Raw genomic sequence first — 21,146 nt, 5'->3', positions numbered from 1 at the left:
GTGCATCAATTGCTCACAGGCGGCTGAATATCAATTTCACTGTCCGCCCTACAGCCCATCAGAAGGCAGAAACTGGTTGCCAACACAGTCTCCAGACCTTTCTCGAGCTGCACCTGACGATGCTGGTGTTTTAGCTGCGTTCTGCCTGGCGCCGTCGACGATGATGAAGGCGGTCAGTGGATTAACGGGCCGTCGATTCAGCCTGCCTTTTCCCCGCGTGCAAGCATGACTTGGGATGGGTGGGCTGAAGTGGGCTGTTGGCACTGGATAGATGAAACGGGATGCATCAAGTGAGGGGCAGGATAAGGCGAGTTCTTGAGATCGGGACCCCCCATCCCCAGTCGAACATTCCCTCGAAGCATTCCGTCAGTGATTATTCGACAAATCCAAGCCATCAGTCTTGGAGCAGAAAATAGGTCGGATAGATTTCTCGACGGCCAGACGCCTTCCTCGTTGGATAATGGCTGGGGTGAGGAAGCCATTCCCGTTTGGGCTTTCCGAAGTCTGAGCTTGCCCCTCATCTCCAGATTCACGACTGCATTGTCGGAAAAGACTCATGCATCACCAGGAGCCTTCTAGTTAGCAGACGGTATATAATGGCACAGAATGAGAGATTAGATTGCCTCATCATAACACCAAGTTGACTCCCGAGCCTTAAACTGGCCCTATTCATCATGTTGTCCACGCTACGAACAGTCCGAACCCCCACGAGATGGATCACTACGCAGCTGCGGACTGCAGCCACGCAGGCTCAGAAAAGGGCAGGTGATATTTCGGATGCCTTTGTTTCGCTGTCTGGCCAGCAATTTTCCCCTCTCGCCCCCAAATATGCAGACTTGAAAGGTCGCCTGATCAAGGGTCGCGAGAACGAAGTGCGAAAGTCGTGGGAACGTCTACTACGAGATCTTAGAGAGGAAATTCCGCTCATCGTAGAACTAGGATCTAAGGCCATTCCTGAGATAGACTTCAAAGACATCGATAATGCACCGGAAAAATTCAACCACGAGTTGAGGAAGAGAGGTGTTGCCGTTGTAAGAGGAGTGGTCCCAATAGAGGAAGCGTTACAATGGAAGGCAGATCTAAAAGAATACATCAGGCAGAACCCTCAGACTAAAGGTGTAGAGTACTGAACTTCTTCCTACGCTGAGCTCGTCGCTAACTTTTCCTTCAGCTTTTCCGGCAGATAACCCTCAAGTCTTCGAACTCTACTGGTCACGCACGCAGCTCCTCGCTCGTGGAAACTCCAATCTGCTTAAAACTCACCGCTTCCTCATGTCGTTTTGGCACAGCACCAACCCCCAAGCCCTGATATCAACAGAACACCCAGCCAGCTATGCAGACCGCTTACGAATGCGCCTTCCCGGAGATGCAACGTTCGCATTAGGACCTCACGTTGATGGCGGTAGCGTCGAGCGATGGGACGAAAAGGGGTATGGGCTTGGTGGAGTATATGATTCAGTGTGGAAAGGGGAGTGGGAGAAATATGACCCTTGGGAAGCAAGCTGCAGACTGTCTGCCGTCTTAGATCTCCACCAAGGAGTAGGAGCCTGTAGCATGTTCCGTATGTATCAAGGATGGCTATCGCTCTCGACAACTGGCCCTTTTGAAGGAACCTTGCTAGTAAACCCCCTGTTAGCGAAAGCGACAGTGTACTACCTTCTTCGGCCGTTCTTCTCTCCGAAGCGTGGTGTCGAGTCCGGAGCTCAAACAACATCTGAAGCCATGTCTAGTTCGGTAGATTTCCTTGCTTCAGACAACTGGAGCATGGATTCAACGCCCTCGTCATGGCTCCAGGGTGCTACCCCCGGACACGGCCAAGAACTTTCACAACTCCTACATCCTCACCTCAATTTGCAAGAATCTATGATTCACATGCCCACAGTACATCCAGGGGATTATGTAGCATGGCATTGCGACACAATCCATGCGGTGGATAAGACACATGCCGGAAAATCTGACTCCAGCGTCCTATACATCCCAGCTTGTCCAATGACAGTAGAAAACGCTAAATATCTTGTACGACAGAGGGAGAACTTCATTAAGGGAACACCAAGTCCAGATTTTGGGGGTGGCATTGGAGAGAGCAACCACGTGTGCCGAATGAAAGTGGAACAGTTAGAGAATTTGGTTGGAGTCGAAGGATGTAGAGCCATGGGCCTAGCAGAGTGGGACAGTGATGCAGAAGGGTTGGTGCCTGGGGAGAGAGAAGTTCTTGATAGGGCAAACAAGATCCTCGGATTTTATGACTGATTGAAGCTGGGTCGAGAGGCAGCCTTGGAAAGTTTAAGCACTTCTGTTAGATAGTATATTCAATAGCCAAGACTTTGGGATATTTTTGGTGAATTGTAGCACCAATCAATCCAAGCTGAGGTCCTTGGTTCCTATGACAAAATTTGCAGAGCTCTATCCCCTCTATTCGAAATTTTTTTTGAAGAGCAGGCCCAGTGTTATCTTTTAGTTCCACCGCCATTGCACGCGAATATTCAAGTCAAACTTCTCCTAATTGCCCCAGCTAAATCCCTCATCTTGGTATCTGCACACTCCATACTTTTTTCCTCTCAGCGTCTCTCAGTCAAATGTATATGTCCTCATATCACCAGAAGCAGAACACGTTTCTGTTCTCAATTTCCCTTATTTCTAAGTATGAACCAAACCATCAACCCCGTGACCAAAACTGCACCTATTACCACCACGCCTACAAGAATGCAAACATCCAGATGTGGGTCAATATCTCTACGTGCCCGCCCTTTCCAATTTCCCGTTGTTTGCCGGGAATGCTCCTCTATGACAATATTGACGAACCGATGTTCTTCCATCGCCCTGTCTTGCAAAGGGGTTCTCTGATGGGAAGCATCTCGAGCTTGTTGGCGATGGTGCCATACCTGCTCAGCTGCACGATGCCGTCGAGCTTCCACGGCGTGAAACTGACAAGGGGAAAGGCCGCAGAAGTTCTGCGTCATTTCGGGGTCTGGGTGGGACCATGGTGGAGTCAACAGTCTGCGGCCAAAAAGGTGGTCGTACTCTGAGCTGGTGTCGTTCTCGTACAGCATATTTATTGTTATAGGAGACAGGATTGTGGATGGTACAAGGGATTCTTGAGGCTGCGGATGCAGAGATTGGGGACTGAGAAAGATTCGGCTAAGAATTGATTTAAGTACTTTCTGGTATCGATACGATATACGGTACAATGTACTAAGGTTGAATTTGAGGGAAAAGTTGGATTATGTTAATGGAGGCGTGCCCATTTTAGACCTCGCCATTCCCCCGATACTGTGTACTTGGCATTCTATTCATTTCTTCGTTAGAACTACCGACTCAACAATCTTATAAGTATCCACAGATCCAAGCGCTTTATTTTGCTTGCTGGAGCTCGATGGCCTCAGATGTGCGTGTATTTGAATGATAGTCTTCTCAATTCGGCTAGATCCATCCCTATTCTAGTTAGCGCCGTTGGGATTCCACGACTCCACCCACGGCAACACTTTCAACAAAAGCTAAGTGAGACATCTCAACAGCTCCTAATGTTCCTTCTTGCTCCCTAGCTACAAAATTATCCCAAGCGCTTCGACCCATTTGCCACGCAGCATCAGCGCAACACCAACCCTCAAATCCGCCACTCAGCTTCCTCAGCAACCACCCACGTTCAAATAGTTTTCAAATTCATCAACGTTCCTTGAATACATATCTGTAGGTTGCACGTTTCGCTTCAAGACATCTCACTCTTTTTGCTCGTGCTCGGCTTCCTTATGCCGTTTTTCTATACGGCTAACCAATCACTGAAGTTCTCTAGATGTGGTGCCACGAGGCTGAGTTAAGGAAGTGACGCATAGTCCTCCAGGGCAGAGATGAAGAAAGCAAATTTTAGAAGTACAGGCCGCTTGTCCTTGAAATGGAGGCTCATCTGTTCATCCTTCTAGATTATTTCCATATCTTTTTATGATATTTTGTATCTAGTTCGCTACGCCAGAGAGCTGAGTACCCAGACATTTACTACTCTGTGCAGGTCTCCTTAAACTATCGTTTATATATATCTGAAAAAGCTATCCAACAACCATATTCGGTAGCTACAGACTACAACGCATTCAATACTTCAAGTTCTATAACGTAGGTGGTAAGTATGTTAGCCAGACAAGCGAGCTGGCCGCCCCCACTACCTTGTCTCTAAAAAGTACTGCGCAGTTTAACAACACCTTTAAATTATATTATTATATAAGATATCCTAACTAGGCAGTATATATAGCTGGCTTCTTGTACGTGCGCGAGTCGTGCCTAGTCTCTCTGCAGCGCTTGCAGCGCGCTGTAGCTTGTCGACTCAGACCTGCCTGCGGTGCAGCTTAACGCCTCCTGTCCTCTACCTGTCGCTCAGCGTCCTTATACGCGACTATATCCTTTTCTTCTCCCTTCGTTAAGGTCCCTTGTTTCCCTATCTACTGTCTTTTGCGCTATCTCTACCCTGTCGCAGCCTAATTAACCTACTGCAGGTAGAGGCCTAATTCCGTAGCAACACTATAGAATAAACTACTATCTCCGCGCCTTTTATAAGACAGAAGGGTAGAATAGCCTAGCTAGCAGTATTAATTCCTCAGATAACTGTAACCTACTCACAATTGCTCAGTTGTATTGCCTTTGCCCTACTGCGCCTCTCTAAGCTAGTGACAACTAGTTAAGACAAACTAGCTATGTTAAGGTTGTAGGTATCCTTGTTCAGGATATTTTACGTAGCCTTAGTATGCTGTACAAGCTTAAACTAGCTACTGATAAGCCTTAGATCCTTGAGTAGAGCTCTCTGCTTATTGTATTGTCACCTTTCGCTTCTGAACCGTAGGTCTTAAGATTAGACGTCTACTTAACAAAGTTTCGCAGCACTAGTCTCTAGCTTAGCCAGCGTCGCGCTCAGCGAGCAGCTTGTCTGCCATAAAACGTACAGCTTTTAGCGTATGCGCAAATTATTGTGAATCTAGGCCTAGTATATGTCTAATAACGACCTCCTCTTCTAGCTTAGTAAGCTTCTTTAATTTAGGCAGACAATATCGTTGGGGAGGCATTCCAGCGCGTTAGTTAGTTGCTAAGCGTTGCACGCTTTTAACTTAGCATTTATCAAGAGCTGCCTAGGCAAGGAGGACATCTGCTTTATTATAGCACATTTTAGTAGTTGTTAGTGGAGTTATAGTTGTTAACGGTCATCGTGTCTTAAAAGTAGGCGCCAACTTGCTTACCATCAACGTTAACTATCAAGAGCTTTTTGTTATCCCGTCTACTGCAGGAAACTAGACGTGGCATTCCGGTGTCGTAAACCGCGTAAGAGGTCACACAAATACCGGCGACGCGAGTTAAATCTTTTAGCTGAACACAACACAATCGGAGGTTGAAGCAAACGCGCCAAAGTTAGGATTTGATGGATGTATGATGCTACCAGGACCAAGCATAGTCCATACCACTCGGGGGCAGCTCAAAAAGGAGCAATGTATTGCAGCTTTTGGATAGAAGAATTTGCCATTCTCGTGAGCATAACCAGGAAATAGGAAGATCCAACTTTGAGCACCAGACTTGAGGCACCAGAAGCTGTCTTCCTCATCGACATGGTTTCGCCATCACCCCGGCCTCGTTTGCCTTCTAATTTCTCCAAAACCGATTGCAATGGCCGGAGTCCAGGAATTTCCTTGAACTTCTTCTCTCCGAAGTGGCCGGACTCTCCGTCTATATCAAAAGCGTCATTGGCTGCTTGGTAACTATGTGATTTTGAGGTGTAGATGCCCTCTCTGGGAGCATCTTTCTCTAAATTGCGAGTGGCCTCGATAATATTCCGTGTATAAGGGTCGGTAGAATTCAAATCACCAAAACGTGTGTAATGCGTTGTCCATGGCATAGCAGTCTTTCCCATCATTGCAGAGAAAGAGAGGAAGGAATGTATATCGAATGCAGCGAGGAATCGTGAGAGTGAGATCCCAGTCGATGACACCAGTGACAGGGTCGGAATTATCGATGTAGACGTTATAAATGTCGAGGTCGTTGTGAATAAGTACGATCGTTTCGTGATCATCGCTGGCTTTCTTCGACAACGATGGAGGTTCCGGATCGTAGAAGAAGGTCATAAAGCTGCGCATGCTTCATATATAACTAAGTACATCACTCCCTTTGGTGTGTCGACTAAGTTTGGCTTTAGAGTATGCTTGGCTAGCTGAATGTGCAGGCTGAAGCTTCAAATCGCCATGGCCGACACCATGCCAAAAAGGACTGACCACTAGGAGATCGCTCCCGTCTTTAGGATTCAGCATACCAACCTTGTCAAACTAGAGATGGCGAAACTAGGATATTGTGTTTGCCAAAGACTTAAAGAAACGAAAGCGAATTTGACGTAGCGTGGAGATCTGCATTGAACCAGTCCGATATTCCATCTAGATTTGTCCTGGTCTATAGAGATAGTGTGGGTCGACCTTATAGGGACGCATTAGAATATAGTGCTCCCATGGCATTGCCCAGTGTGTTATCCTGAGACAGAGCCTCTATTACAGGAACATAAGTATGTCAACGAATGTATTCTATAGTGCACGCTCCATTACGGAGGTTGTGGGCAGTTTTTTTTTTTACCAGAAGGCGCTGGTGCCGGTAGCCCGGACTTTGACGGCGTAAGTGCCTTCAGTGTGCCTAGAGTACTGGAAATATGCGGGCCCAATTTGTTCTCCGGGTGAATGTGCTGAAGAAGTAGCTTCTCAAAAGCTGTGTAGAATCCCAATCCTTACCATCTACCCAGTCGCCTGATGAAGATAGCGCAGTAGTCCGAGTAGTGGTGCTCATATGAGTAGCGAGTCCCCATGACGCATTTTCACTACAGTTTGATAAGTCCTCGGGGGTTTTTTCCTTTCTAAGTTTGGAATAGATTTGGGATTAGGAATTATGGCTAAATGAATTCGCTATAAAACTGTGAATACTCTTGATGAATTTTATATCGAAGGATGTTGATTTGTACCGTAAAAGATGAGATAATTTGGAGAAAGAGATAGCGCTCTTAGAACTAAGCCCTTTGAGTATCTCGCAGGTAGGGGCGTTCTGTACAATGCAGAGAAGATTCCTTGTTGACAGGAGGACAGCGATTGGCACAGTTCATTCTCTTACCATAGCCAAGGGTTTCAGAATAATATAGGCCTTTTTGAGTGCCCCCAAAACATGAGCTTGATGAGTCAAATACACAATGTTGAAGCCTGCCGTTACGATTAGAGGGCTTTTTTTTTTTTTTGGTAACCTGGCCGCTGCGTAGCGAAAATCCCACCGAACCGAAACAAATTCAATTGATTAGCATCTCAAGATTTCCTACATGAATTTATAAATTTATTGTCAATGCAGAATTGTTCTCTATGTATTTTTTCCCTAGGGTTCTAGACCGTACCCAAAAGAATACAACCATCTTAGTTGTGCCCTTAGTCGGTTCTTTTTTAGCACCTGAACAGCCCTCAAGCCTCCTGCATTATGGATTTTGCAAGCTCTTTATATTTCAGAATAATCCTTTGAAAGTTCAATTAAAAGAGAATGTTCTTTTATGGTATTATACCACTCAGCCCTTAATATCAAGTATTTCAAGAGTTTTGCTGACTAAAGGGTGTTTACGCTAATAAGTGGACTGTAATGCTTGTTTCCTTATAGCATATTAAGATATAAGCCAGTCGTATTGTATCGTACATTATATTAGGAAAAATAGCAGTGTAGCGTAAGTTTCCAGAAGTGTATGTTCAGCTACGTGTCTTCTAAGCCTCTTTTTAAATGCAGCTATAGTAAGGGTTTGCCCTGCTAACTAACAAATGGCTGAGCATTCAACCATATATATATATAGTAAAGTGTCATAAACTCAAAACATATGTTTTACCAATCTCTATCATATAGTAACTGCTTTAAACTCACAAGGGCTAACCGGAGCGGGCCGGCCGCCCTCCCTGCTGTTGGTAGCAACATCAGTGCTGAATTACTTTTTCTACTATTAGATATTACTTTCAAGCATGATTGCAGCTTGACTTGTTCAGTATGTGCACTAGCTTCAGGCTACTGCTTTAAACTGGAAAAACTGATATTCTAGGGTCTTTACCGGCTCCGTTTCCTAAACGGGGGACAGTGGAAGGAGGCCGAAGAGCTGGAGGTGCAAGTGATGGAGACGAGAAAGAGGGTGCTTGGGGGCGAGCATCTAGACACGCTGACTAGCATGGCAAACCTGGCCTCGACGTTTTGGAATAAGGGGGGGTACAAGGAGGCTGAAGAGCTGGAGGTGCAAGTGATGGAGACGAGAAAGAGGGTGCTTGGGGATGAGCATCCAGACAGGCTGACCAGCATGGCAAACCTGGCGTCGACGTACAGGAATCAGGGCCGTTGGAAGGAGGCCGAAGAGCTGTTTGTGCAAGTGATGGAGACGAGCTCGAGAGTGCTTGGGGACGAGCATCCAGACACGCTGGCCGGCATGGCTAACCTGGCGTCAACGTACAGGAATCAAGGGCGATGGAAGGAGGCCGAAGAGCTGGAGGTGCAAGTGATGGAGACGAGAAAGAGGGTGCTTGGGGATGAGCATCCAGACACACTGACCAGCATGAACAATCTCGCATTTACGTTCAAGGGTCAAGGTTGCAGCCACAATGCTATTTTATTAATGGGAAAATGATCCCTGCTAATGCATCAGTTTCTGCGCTCTCAACATCCTTACGCAATATCATCGGCTACAATTCTAAATCGGTGGCAGCTAGAGAACATGGACATTAGAGTTTGAAGAGACTTTATTTTATGCTGCACTCTCGTAAACATTATCAGCGGTTTTAAGAGTCGCGTAGATTGGAAATGCGGATTGTTTGTAGACCGATTTAGTCTCACCGTAGACGAACGAGCTTCTCGTTAGTGAAAAATCGTAGTAGAGTACTGGATATTTCCGTCCTAGTGAAGTGTGAATTTGGAATCTTGTGACCAAGAATTGAGCCTTAGTGACGTGGAAAAGAAAGAAGAGACGCCGCCACCCTCCAATTGTCGATTCCAATGTCAGTGCCAATCTACTCAAGTCGTTCTCCTTATTGCGCTCATCCATTGCTTGTCAACTCTTCTAACTCTTCCTCAATAGTCGGCAATACATGGTACTTCGGTTTTCCCTCTCGTTTGAAGCATCTGGATGCATGTAGCAGATGGCCCCTTTTTTGTCGTACAAACCCTGCAAAACATGCTGCACTAACACTTACTGCCCCTGTGCTAACCAAAATAGGGATCTTAAACTCCTCTGGTCGATGAAAAATCATAGTCAGTGTGAATGACGCTAGCTCAAAAACATTCTGTAGGGCGACTTCGATCGCGGAGAAAGATCCTCGACTGGCTTCCGGCGCATCTTCTTGAACTAGATACTGAACACTGAGATCAAAGCCCCATAGACCAATACGACTCAGTGCAACACCAACCGCTAAGACCGCTCCAGCAAGCTTAGTCTGAGAGTTGACACAAGAGAAGAGACCCACAGCCAAAATGACGGAGATGAATTGTTCGTTCACAAACCAGAGTCCCGAGCGAGTGGCACCGATTTTCCTCATAAGGGCCGGAGCGGCACAGGTAGCTGAAAGTTCGAGTACGACTGCAACTAGCCGCATGATCGAAATATCAATAGACGTAAATCCGAGAGTGAGGAGGTATGTTGTCATCTGTGACGCAAAGCTGAGAACGGTGAGGTAGAGAAGGGACAGGGAGAAGGAAGCGAGGAAGGCCGGATTGAGGACATATTCTTTCCATGGGTGGAGAGAATCCAGGACGTAGTCATAACATCGGTAGTGTCCCGTAGCCGGAACACTGGCTTGTTCTTCTCCTAATCCCATGGAGGATTCGGTATCTGAATACTCCACGACATTCCCTTTACCCACCTCTTTCCCCTCTCCCAGTCCGGGAACTGCGGAGAAAACCTGGGCAATCGCAAAGTATTCGAAAATGACGCTGATCGCATTCTGCCCAAACACAACCCATATAGCCACCCGCGTCGAGTATCCATCGACTAACGAGATACTCAAAGGAGCGAACAGCTTGCACGTGAGGTCGATTCTCCTCATTCTGCTGTTTAGGTCTTGCCTTTCTAAGTTGAGGCTATCGGAAATGAAGATAAGCCAATCTCGTTCGATAGAGACCGTGTTTGCGACGAAAGCTAGTTTTTCTATGCCTGCAAGTCCCACACTAGCGGCAAAGCATGTTAATGTGAGAAGCTTGCTTTGGCTGCTCTGCAGTAGAACAAGCAGTAGACATGACATCGCAACAGGAATCCTCTGCCAGGCGATACTGTGGCGTACAGTAGTCAACCGTTGCGTGCGGTCAACCAGTCCCCCAATCCATGTGCTAAAGACCACAGCTGCTGCGGATCGGAACAGAGAGTAGCATGAAGCGTAGAAAAGAGTGCCTGGAACTAGATAGGAGATATTAGTACGGAATCCAAAGAAGGGGGCTTCTTCATTCGTGAAGCACCACTGAAGTGGCATCTCATCAAAGTTATTGGGCAGCGTAAAGAGGAGAACTATGCTTACTGTCAAACCGTTAGCATAATTCTTTGTTTTGGGGAATACCAAAGCATGTCTTAGTATTTATGCCTGGGCCCAGTACCAGATCGCGGCGAGGAAGATAACAGCGCCAAACTCAAACATCCGGGCATTCCAGGTTGATATAGTATGAGAAAGATATAGCCTCCATAGGATAGAATTTGTGGATTTGTGGTCTGTCCTCGAGGGAGATCCTTGGGTGGGCTCGATGAAATAATTGTTAGGCTCCTGAGAGGTGCTGCTCACGAAAGAGTGCGAATTAGATGCCATCACTTGTGCAAATCAAGGACCGCGCTTGCGAAGTGAGGAGAGGAATCATATTTCTCAAAGAATGCAGACTGTCACGACTGCCAAGTGGTGGGATCATCCGAGGTCCCCGCAAGTGGAGCGATTTTATCTCAGCAAGCTCAGACGGGGGGTGGGGAGGGAAGGGGCAAGCCCCTGCTAGTCAACGCGATCCCTAGCTAGTAGCCTCGGTGGCGCAAGCCCCATCTCTCTAGCCAATGAGGGCGTAAGAAAGGGTTTCTCTCCCCAGCCGTCTAAGGGACTTTTGTGATTATTTCTTAGATAGCGTACCTCACGGGTGTGCCGGCCACTCTGCTAAGACCCTACTAAAACTAACGTACCTTACAGGCGAGTTGGCCACACAGGCGAGTTAGCCACTCTGCTAAGACACCACTAAAACTATGGACTTCTCTATTATGTGCAAAAATTAGGAAATTTCTTAGCGTTCCTTAGATCTTTTTTTCCCTTACTAAAATTATATAGAAGATTAGAATCTTAATAGAATTTCTAATATATAATAAAAAATTTTAAACATTCCTAGTAAGTTAAAGCCTTAAGTTTATATAAATATACTGCTCTTAGCTTATTTATGTAAGGACGGGGCTCCGCACCACTCCGCCAATACAACCAAAAGGTACGAATAATCAACCAACAGTTGATTTTCGGGTGCAGAATAGTATATATACCTGCCGCACGTAAGCGCCATCCTGGCCTTACAATTTTTTAAAGTAATAGAATAATAATAGGCTTAAAATAGAGGGCTAGAGCAGCTCTAGCTACCTAGATGTGTTAAATTAACCTAGATAGTAACCCTCTAGACTATTTTACATAGGTAGGAGTGTAAAGCCTGTTAAGTAAGCATAAGAAACCTACTGTAAGGACAGAGCTCTGTACTACTGTAATACAACTGAAAGGTGTGAATAATCAACCAACAGTTGATCTGCGTACAGAATAGTACATATATCTGTCGCGCGTAAAGACTGTAGTACAAGCCGCTTCTAGTCTTTCAGTGCATTATCCTTCGTAAAGACTAGCGGCCTTACACCTACTAGTAGTACTAAACTAAAGTGTTACGATATCTCACCTGAGTCTGTCCCTTATTGGGTGACCTAGTGCACGAAGGATGTATAGTCCTTTGTGGGAATCCAGGTGGAAGGTAAGGTGACGGGGTAGGAGGATGATGTAACGATTTGCATGAATCGTTCCATTCAAAGTTTACCCGACAAACTAATATCCAAAGGTTCCTCGTATCTGCCCCGACCCTGCCCTAGCCCCTACTGTACCCCTATTCCCTTAAGTATTTCGTTGCACCTCTCCTCTTAGCTAGCTTAGTAGTTTTCTAATATCCTTGTAAGGACGGAGCTCTGTACCACTGCACCAATACAATCAAAAGGTACGAATAATCAACCAACGATTGATCTTGCGTATGTAACGATCCTCATGAATCGTTCCATCTCGGAAGGCCCCCGTATCGGCCCCGACCCCGACCTGGCCCCGACCCCTGCTGTTACCCCTATTCCCTCATGTATTTGGTCGCACCTCGCCCCCGTAGCTAGCTCGGTAGTTTTCTGATATCCTTTCGTACAAGGCCTATAGGTGTCAATGGCATTCCCAGGTTCAGAGTCCCCACGCACTCCCATATGCCTCTGAGTGGACTCCCACCGCATTCGGACCCATTGTCTTGCCTGCGCCGTTACAGCGTACAGAATAGTATATATACTCGTCGCACGTAAGCGCCATCTCGGCCTTACATTTAGTCTCTATTAGCAGTGCGTTAAAGTAGTAGTTAGAGCTAATTTAGATAAGATAATAATAGGTAACTCTTACTTTCTATACTTTATTATCTAGTAAGTTTATAGGGGCTTAATTATCTCTTCTATGTTTCTAAACTAAAATTAGTCTAAATTAGCTAGGCATCTAGGCTCTAATTATTCCTTTGCAAATGCTAGCAATGTCCTCTAAACTAAACGTTATGCGTGCGCACCTACCTCTATAGTGTAAGGACGGAGCTCTGTACCACTACGCCAATACAACCAAAAAGGTGCGAATAATCAACCAACAGTTAATTATTGCGTACAGAATAGTATATATACCCGTCGCACGTAAGCACCATCTCGGCCTTACACGTAAGCGCCATCCCGGCCTTACATTATCCCCCTTCTTAGCAGACGCATGTCCCAGGCGTCACATGACCTACCCGCAGCTCAGAGGCGCCTATGCGCATGTCTCGGTTACCGGCCAGAGGCTGACCACCTGCGGCCCAGAGGCGCGGGATAAACACGACGCAACGCTCAGTGGCCACGCCAGCTAAGCCATACACACTAGACCTCCCAGCAGCTACAACGTGGCGCCAGAAGAGGCCGCCTCACGTTTCAGTCTAAAAACTGGCTAAGCTGTCCGAGGTGTGGGTCGAACGCCGACCGTACCCCGCTGTTGGTTGATTATTATGTAAGGACGGAGCTCTGTACCACTACGCCAATACAACCAAAAAGGTGCGAATAATCAACCAACAGTTAATTATTGCGTACAGAATAGTATATATACCCGTCGCACGTAAGCACCATCTCGGCCTTACACGTAAGCGCCATCCCGGCCTTACATATAGTCTGTTAGTAAGAACTAGGTGTTACACTTTATTAATAGCTAGTGTCACGATTGTGCACGAGTAAGGTTATAGAGCTTCACGGAGGTCTAGTTCAATTACTATGTGAGATATCATGGTAGGTACAAGACGTTGTGTGAGGAACAGGAAGGTTCAGGAGGAAATTAGCAATTAAATACTTGGCTCAGAAGTCCAAGCGCTTCGGGTATGAATCGAGCCTGTTCCGGGTTCAGTTAGTGTTGAGGCGGTTCGTGCTTAAGTTCATGTCCGTGTCGTGTCGTGTTCGTGTCGGACGTGCACCGATAATACTCCGGTACGCGTCCGATACGGTTATGTCTGGGATCCGGGGAGGATACCGTGACAGCTAGGTAGAGCTTATAACAAAGTAGAATAGAAAGCTATATACTTAGCATACTTTTTATTAAAATTTAGTTAAGTTTAGAGCCTAGTTTAAGCTTATTAAAAACATATATTAAAAGTATACCTTTTTGGTTGTATTAGCAGAGTGGTATAGAGTCTTGTCCTTATAAGTAGCTAACTCGCCTATGTGGCTAACTCGCCTGTAAGATACGTTAAAGAAAATTACAAAAGTCTTTTAGACAGCTAATAATAGAAACGCTGGCTACAGGGGTTAGAATCTGCTAACCCTGAGGCTGTACTCTGTTTGGAGTAGCACTATGCATGGTGGTTTGTGCGTCCTCGGTTCTCTCATCACCCCGGCCGAGCTAGCTGAGATAAGAGCGATTTCGGCCAGTTGCGTACGCTAGACTTGATATGGACTAGCTCATAGCCTTGACTACATGAAGGAAAGCTCCTGCGTTCACTACTTCTCCAATCCCATTCAATAACACACTCATTCACATGGATTCGAATGCAAACCAAAGAGCCACTTTCACATCAACGTAGGCTGGTTTGGAAAGACCCACGACAGGAAGAGCTAGAGATCCCCGGTCGAATGCGGGAAATCACATCGAAGAAGATACCGCAAGAGCATTTTCGAAACAAAGCTCAACATCCAAGTTTCCTCTCCAACCCGCCTAGGACCAACTTTGGGAAATATCTTTGACGCAAGCTCATCGAATGTTCCGTTTGTGATCATGTTAGACTGTGAGTGAACCGATTCTTGAGAATTCCCAGAGAGCAGGGTCGTATATAGGCTGATGGGATCATAGTATTATGCTGAAGGCACGAATCGAATCACTTTCGAAGGGCTTATTTCTTTAGCTGTAGATCGCTACCGGGGACTAGACGTTCCGTCCGAGCAAAGATCGATGCGCTTTGTATGCTGATTATGTTACGGCTCTTATTTCCTTGCTTGTAGGGTCGGAGCATTCGGCAAGATGCACACTTCCGCCGCTGCACCCTTTAGATTTAAGAATGGTGCATTCAAACTAGGTCGCGCGAGTGCAATGGTAGAATGCCTAATTTTCCGTGAAGATGAGAAGCCGCCTTGAGAAAAACTTACTCTTGCAGATATCAAGCCATGATCTCCCATTGTTACTCCCGCGACACTCGACGGAATGTCTTCTTGGAGCAGATGAATGCCTTGTCGCCAGGTCTGAACCGGAGTCAACCTCCGGGGCTTGGAAGTGGGGAGCCTCCCACGTGATAGTCACGCTAAATGAAGCTTGGACCACGCGACCTTCACTCCTCGAAATCAACACGACCTCGAAGGGAAACCAACAATCTAATCTCGCTCACGCCCCAGAGTCTTCGACCTTTACCCATGTCGAACATAGGCAACCTTTTCAAGCTCCCGAATGCCCCCACGAAACGCAAATTTGAGAACCCCTCCTCGCTCGACCCAACCCAAGCGTACAAATCTGCGAAGCTCGATGCAAATCGCGATGTCAAACGATCACAATCCTCGGTAGCCGACGACGAGGACGACTCTGAAGCGGGGCCATCACTTCCACCAGACATGGAAGAGGAAAAGGGAGACGACGAGGAGGGAAGGTTCTTTGGCGGAGGTTTGGATGAGGATGTGAAGGAGGCCATGGACATATTGGATGCCAACGATGCGGAAGAATCGTTTATGGAGGAAAAGTTTGACATCGCTTGGCTCCGCAAGCTAGCACTTAACTTCGAGAAGAAAGTCTCTAAAAACGCCGAGCTACGCGCAAAGTTCGACGACGATCCTTCTAAGTTCATAGCATCCGAAGGTGACTTGGATGAGACCATAAAGACACTGAGCATACTGTCAGAGCATCCAGAGCTATATCAAGAGTTTGCGAAGATTGGCAGCGCCAGCAGCCTGGTTTCGTTGTTGGCGCACGAGAACACTGACATTGCAATCAATGCCATCGAGATCATCTCAGAGCTCACAGACGAGGATGTGACGGCTGCTCAGGAACAATGGGATGTCTTGGTAGCTTCTATGCTAGAAGCAGACCTCCTCAATATGTTAATCTCCAACTTCTCGCGGTTCGACGAAAGCAACGATGCGGACTCAAATGGGGTTTATCAGTCATTGAGCGTCATTGAGAACCTACTCTCACATCCTGCATATCTTGATATAATAGGGAAAGAGAAGAAACTCCTCGCATGGCTTCTAAACCACATCAAGGATGACCTCCCTATGTCACAAAACAAACAATATGTCTCCGAGATCATCTCCATTATCACCCATTCCTCTTCTCCCAATCGACAGCACGTTATCCGGGCAAACGGCATGGACATTATCCTAACATGTCTGTCGGCGTATCTGCGTCGCGATCCGGAGAAAGATAGTGAGGAGGAGGAATACATGGAAAATCTGTTTAATTGTGCGACATCACTAGTCGATGAGGTAGAAGGAAAGGAAAAATTCTTGGAGGCAGAAGGCGTGGAATTATGTCTCTTAATGCTGAAAAGTGGGAGGACGTGCAAGAGTAGAGCATTAAAGATACTGGATCACGCATGCGGGTATGCCGAAGCACCCGCCTTGGGGGATGCAAAGGCAAATGGAGCAACCTCAAAAGGAAAACGCAAGGCAGGCCCTGAATTAACGAACACCAACCGTGCCGCTGCGGTGTGCGAGAAAGTTATTGAAGCTGGGGGGTTGAAACCCCTCTTCAGCACTTTCAAGGCGAAGAAACATGACCTACAAACGACCGAGCATATCCTTGGGGTTTTTGCCTCACTCTTGCGTTCGTTACCAGGAAACTCAGACTCCAGAGTCCGGTTGCTGGTCAAGTTCTCCGAGAAGAAATATGAAACGGTTAACATGCTGGTAGTATTTCGGCGCCAATACGCCAACCGCGTCGCTACGTTTGATGCTAAGCTTAATACCCAGAAGAGAGGGCTCTCAAAAGAGAAGCAGGAGGAACTTGAGCTTGAGAATACTACAATGCGGCTTGACGAGGGACTGTACTGCCTCGAACGTATCGACGTCATTTTGGCCTGGCTAGCGGCTGAAGATGCTGAGGCGAAGAAAGCTACGATAAAGTTTCTCGCTGAACGAGACAAGAGTTTAGCAGATGTAATGAGAACACTCCAAGGTCAGTTGAATGGCGTCTTGGAGGTTGAGCCCGCCGAGCGAGAGATGCTGGAATCTCTGATCAGCTTTTTAAGCTAAGAATATCTCTTGGACGTTGTAGCGAGGCTGTTTGAAGGGCATACTTCTAAAAACGTTTGTGTATGATGAAGCAAGTTTTGTAGCTCTCCTGTATTATATATGCCCCTTCTAGGCAACAGGTTAGCCATCCGTCTGCTACAATACAACCCCTGGCCGATTTTTGAATACACCGAAGGGTTGGTTCAGGAACGTGACTTGAGCGGAACGTTCTCCGAGCTTTTAAATCTAGACAATCGCTGTCCTTTCCTATCTTAACTCTCTATCCATTGCGCTAATCCATTGCGTTGATCCATTGCTATCCCAATCGAAATTACCCTAACTACAATTGCAGTCCGATGGTTTCATTCAATTCTCTAATCGATACTGCAACGCTGTACCGTCCTAGAATACCGAGAGAGAATGCGAATGGCTGAAATCCTGGACGATGTCGAACAGATACCAGGCGTAAGGCCGATATGTGTCGAGACATATTAGAGAAGACCAACTAGGCATGGGTATCATAGATAATCTCTTCATATAAATCAATATTGAGCCCTATCGGCCTGCCCATAGGTGGCTTGCAGCTTCGCCCCAAAGAACAGCTGCTTAGTGGGGCCTATCACGACGCTGGGCTACCGAACTTTGCCTTGATGTTTCATTCTATCATGCAATGCCTAGGGCTATGGTAAAGGAAAATGCTTAGGGCCGAGACCGGCTTTCAAGGGGTTCAACACCCGCCACTAGTTGCCAACAAGGCTGAGTCGCTTCGATTACTACATTCTCCTCCATGGAGAGATGGCCTCAATTTCGTCTCGAACTTACAACGAGGCCCTTTAGCCGCGACTTTAATTAGTCCTCCAGCATCATGCGTAACTCTTGGAATCATCCCAAGCGGCGTAACATTAATGGGCTTCTGGGGCTAAACCTGTCTAGGAAGCAATGTAAATGGGCGTTTTGAAGGGTATGGGTTGGAACAAGGATTATTACTCTTGGTATAGCACGGCATATCCAGAGAGGCTCTACTTCTAGCTTCAAGTTGTCCTTCAGGATGGGAACCAGTGACCAGAAGGACGGTATCGACAGCGATTTCAGACGCGACCTTTCTGGACAGGGAAGCAGCGGTGATGTGTTGCCCTAGGTACTTAGTTTCCCAGATATTCCCTTTAGAAGTCTCAATGATTGCGGTAGATATTTAAGCGTGGCTCTTACCAAATATATATGCTAATTATCAAGTCCACAGGGGAATGACTTATGGGGTCAACGACACAGCCCCGGAAAACAATGGGAACTGCAGACCATTGAAAGAATCCAATAAGCGCTATGTTATCCAGTTCTGCATCACTGGGACCGCTCTACCGAAACTAGAAACCTGGAAATACACTGGTCAGCCAACGTACATCATAGTAACGGAAGTCTTAGAGTTGAGGTACTACATTTAGATATAGGACTGGCGCTGAAGCTACACCTACGAGTACACCACCTGATCCGCCTAAATCTGAAAAGATTTCACTCGCGATGGTGTGATTGTCGGGACGGTTGTTGTTGCCACACCCCATTCGGTATCCGACCTTGAGAGTCTAGCATGCTTCTCTAATCTTACTAGAACCGTAAGCCCTACCGCTGAAAGTATGAACAGACTACCATCAGGTTCGAAGGAACATCAAACCTCGTCACACGTATTTTTACTAAAATCCAAAGATCCTCGACGGGAGGAAGCAGGAGCCAGCTCTAAATGGCAAACGGAGGACTGGACGGCTCCCCAGAGGTGCAAGGCAAGGACTGAAGAAGGCATTGGTCGCTGACGGTATCAGAACGAAGGATACCGAATGGCAACTATGTTGAAGAAGATCGCCATTTTCCGCATTTTGTCACCTAATTTGCAACACGACAAGAGACCTAAAACAGGAGAATGCACTATCTCAACATTCTACCAAATATCAGCAAGAGGTTTACAAATTTACTCTTCCCTTGTTATGTTCTTCATTATCTAGTAACATGCTGTAAAATATACCCTGAGGCCCTTTCATTGTGGTACAGCTGAGATGAGGATTCCAAGTTGAAGGGATTTGAAGGTCTATGGATTTCCTGCCGGCTAAGGACTCCTTTAAAACCAGGAGAAACACCGCTTGCGGATGGACAATTTCTCTACCTCCCCCTTTTTCTTCAGGTGGAATTTCTAGAATCAATTGCAGCTTCCACCTGTGGACTACTTAATGCTTGGACTACGTGCGTATTATTCTCTTCGCATTTAAAAACTCAACTTTAAACATTAATCACTTCTTCGCTACGACCTCAATGACGAAAACGCATCTTTAGAAAACGAGCTCCGCCAAGCAACGGCTTCAATTTTCCAACGAACAAAAGTGCAGCCATAGCGAGTTGCCAAGACCGTGCATGGCTCATTCACGATCCGCAATAGGACAAGATTTACATGATTATTGACAACGATCGCGAACTACAAAATTCAGACAAAGCAAGCGAAAAACAATTAAGCTATGAACTTCACAAGCTACAAACTGTTTGCTTAAGTAGAGGATGTTTCTTTCCTTCATGACTGTTACTTCCTTCTATTTTCCAAATTCAAGTAACGATTTCGTCATCCACTTTCCCACGTCGCGTCGCGTTGCATAAACAGGTCTTCACCTTGACTTTCCAAACCCCACGGCGGGTCTCTTTGATAAATCTCTCTCCATTGGGACTCTGTAGCAACTGAATCACTCCGTCCAAAATGTCAACTCCTCCACTACGCGGGTATATTGATCCCAACTTTCCAAATCCCATGGGCCCCAACGATGCAGCTGTTGTCATTTACGGCTACACGCCGTCTGTTATTGTGGGAGTTTTAGGTGTGATACTCTTCTTCGTCGCTGGTGTGCTTCATACCTGGCAGTTGTTCAAATATCGGACCTGGTATTTCTGCACAGTGCTGGTTGGAATCGCTTTCGTACGTCACCCCATCCTAAGCACCAACCATATATATACAAGACCTCCGGAACTGATATTGATATGCCAAACAGGAAATCGTCGGCTACGTGTTTCGTTGCTTATCCTCACAAGTTGATCCCTACCGCGTAACATTCTTCGTCGTACAATACTTCTTCATCGTCGTAGCACCAGTCTTCTTCTCCGCAGCGATATACACCGTTCTATCAATCCTCATCAACACCACTGGTAGACACTACGCACCCATTCCACCAAAACTGATTCTGTGGGTCTTCATTACCTGCGATGTTATCGCCACCGTAATCCAAATCTTCGGCGCAGCCCTCATCGGCGTCGCAGAATCGAATCGCAAAGACCCCACAACCCCAAACAACATCCTGCTCGCCGGCCTCGCATTCCAATCCTTCTCCTTCCTCATATTCATCCTTCTCTTTGCGTGGTTCCTAGTCAAAGCCCGACGCATGCAGTTCAAGGTCGTAGGGAAAAGTTTCTACGTTGCGTTTAGCGCGGGGGTTGTCCTGGTATATTTGCGTGTGTGCTTCAGGCTTGCGGAGACAGCGCAGGGACTTTATGGTGATTTGAGTACACATGAGGTGTTTTTTGGTTGCTTGGAGTTTGCACCTGTGGTGGGGGCGATTTTTCTGTTAGCGGCGTGGCATCCCGGTAGGTGTATTCCGAGAAGTCGCCTAGTGCATGTCGATAATTAGGGGGGAGTATTAAGAAATGTAAGCCGGAGGACTCTACAATAGAATGCCCAATCGACCTTGGGCTTCGCGTCCCACTATACTAACTATATAAATCACATAGCTCCTCAGACCCTAAGTCCAGAATATATCACTTCTTTCATAACTCATTCCTCATAAAATTCTACAAGAAGCCAGGAGAAACCCCTATTCTTGTTTTTTTGATCGAATTTCCATTGTACCTTGAGCTCAATTGAGCTCTGGAAATAAAGAAGTCCGGCCTAATTAACACTTCGCTAACGCATCTACGGTACCTCTCTATCAATCCCGCCAAAAAAAATCCAACCCAACGGAAGGCCTGCCGGAAGGAGAGGAACAGCTGGTAGAAAATTTAGGCCTTATGATGGAATCTATTTTTTTGGATACTAAGAAACGTTTCTGAGCGCCAGACTCGCACCGGTCACCACGTTGCGGTAGTGTTTAGTGGTTAATTTAGAAGAGGAGGGGAAGGAATACCACTACACCATTTCCCCTGGAGATAGCTGCTTCCAAGTACTATTCTTGAAACGGTT

The 21,146-nt window shown here is 46.5% G+C and overlaps 6 protein-coding genes across 6 annotated transcripts; 4 read left to right on the top strand and 2 right to left on the bottom strand.

The window, feature by feature from the left end:
• Window positions 1-572: 572 nt before the first annotated feature.
• Window positions 573-2,259, top strand: BDR25DRAFT_342862 (DUF1479-domain-containing protein). Its single transcript, XM_033693770.1, has 2 exons — window positions 573-1,116; window positions 1,172-2,259. The coding sequence occupies exons 1-2, from the start codon at window positions 675-677 to the stop codon at window positions 2,248-2,250; spliced, it is 1,521 nt and encodes a 506-aa protein (XP_033547947.1). The 5' UTR covers window positions 573-674; the 3' UTR covers window positions 2,251-2,259.
• Window positions 2,260-5,190: 2,931 nt separating this feature from the next.
• On the bottom strand, window positions 5,191-6,814 carry BDR25DRAFT_355015 (uncharacterized protein; the record flags this gene model as incomplete). Its single annotated transcript, XM_033695393.1, has 8 exons — window positions 5,191-5,267; window positions 5,357-5,498; window positions 5,534-6,046; window positions 6,126-6,290; window positions 6,341-6,411; window positions 6,446-6,489; window positions 6,561-6,717; window positions 6,748-6,814. 8 exons carry the CDS (start codon window positions 6,812-6,814, stop codon window positions 5,191-5,193), a joined length of 1,236 nt encoding a protein of 411 aa, XP_033547946.1.
• Window positions 6,815-8,095: 1,281 nt separating this feature from the next.
• On the top strand, window positions 8,096-8,638 carry BDR25DRAFT_368896 (uncharacterized protein; the record flags this gene model as incomplete). The annotated part of the gene is made up of 1 exon (XM_033697078.1): window positions 8,096-8,638. A coding segment is annotated over one exon (543 nt), but the record flags the coding sequence as incomplete, so codon positions are not given.
• Window positions 8,639-8,946: 308 nt separating this feature from the next.
• Window positions 8,947-10,869, bottom strand: BDR25DRAFT_303629 (uncharacterized protein). Its single transcript, XM_033690035.1, has one exon. The coding sequence runs from the start codon at window positions 10,467-10,469 to the stop codon at window positions 9,045-9,047; it is 1,425 nt and encodes a 474-aa protein (XP_033547944.1). The 5' UTR covers window positions 10,470-10,869; the 3' UTR covers window positions 8,947-9,044.
• Window positions 10,870-15,139: 4,270 nt separating this feature from the next.
• Window positions 15,140-16,969, top strand: BDR25DRAFT_224569 (DUF1716-domain-containing protein; the record flags this gene model as incomplete). The annotated part of the gene is made up of 1 exon (XM_033685151.1): window positions 15,140-16,969. One exon carries the CDS (start codon window positions 15,140-15,142, stop codon window positions 16,967-16,969), a length of 1,830 nt encoding a protein of 609 aa, XP_033547943.1.
• A 2,450-nt stretch (window positions 16,970-19,419) lies between these two features.
• BDR25DRAFT_368894 (RTA1-domain-containing protein) lies at window positions 19,420-20,598 on the top strand (the record flags this gene model as incomplete). The annotated part of the gene is made up of 2 exons (XM_033697077.1): window positions 19,420-19,892; window positions 19,966-20,598. The coding sequence occupies exons 1-2, from the start codon at window positions 19,677-19,679 to the stop codon at window positions 20,596-20,598; spliced, it is 849 nt and encodes a 282-aa protein (XP_033547942.1). The 5' UTR covers window positions 19,420-19,676.
• Between the last annotated feature and the right edge of the window lie 548 nt (window positions 20,599-21,146).

This window comes from Lindgomyces ingoldianus (assembly GCF_010093535.1).
Source record: "Lindgomyces ingoldianus strain ATCC 200398 unplaced genomic scaffold BDR25scaffold_15, whole genome shotgun sequence".
NCBI lineage: Eukaryota > Fungi > Ascomycota > Dothideomycetes > Pleosporales > Lindgomycetaceae > Lindgomyces > Lindgomyces ingoldianus.
The sequence above is the reverse complement of the archived record's forward strand: the minus strand, read 5'-3'. Positions and strand labels throughout refer to the sequence as shown.

What these genes read in the sequence shown, in the direction of transcription:
- BDR25DRAFT_342862 (XM_033693770.1), top strand. Translation starts at nt 675, where the DNA reads ATGTTGTCCACGCTACGAACAGTCCGAACCCCCACGAGATGGATCACT. An exon ending in GCAGAACCCTCAGACTAAAG is followed by an intron (nt 1,117 to 1,171) that starts GTGTAGAGTACT and finishes CTTTTCCTTCAG; the next exon opens with CTTTTCCGGCAGATAACCCT.
- BDR25DRAFT_303629 (XM_033690035.1), bottom strand. Translation starts at nt 10,469, where the DNA reads ATGCCACTTCAGTGGTGCTTCACGAATGAAGAAGCCCCCTTCTTTGGA.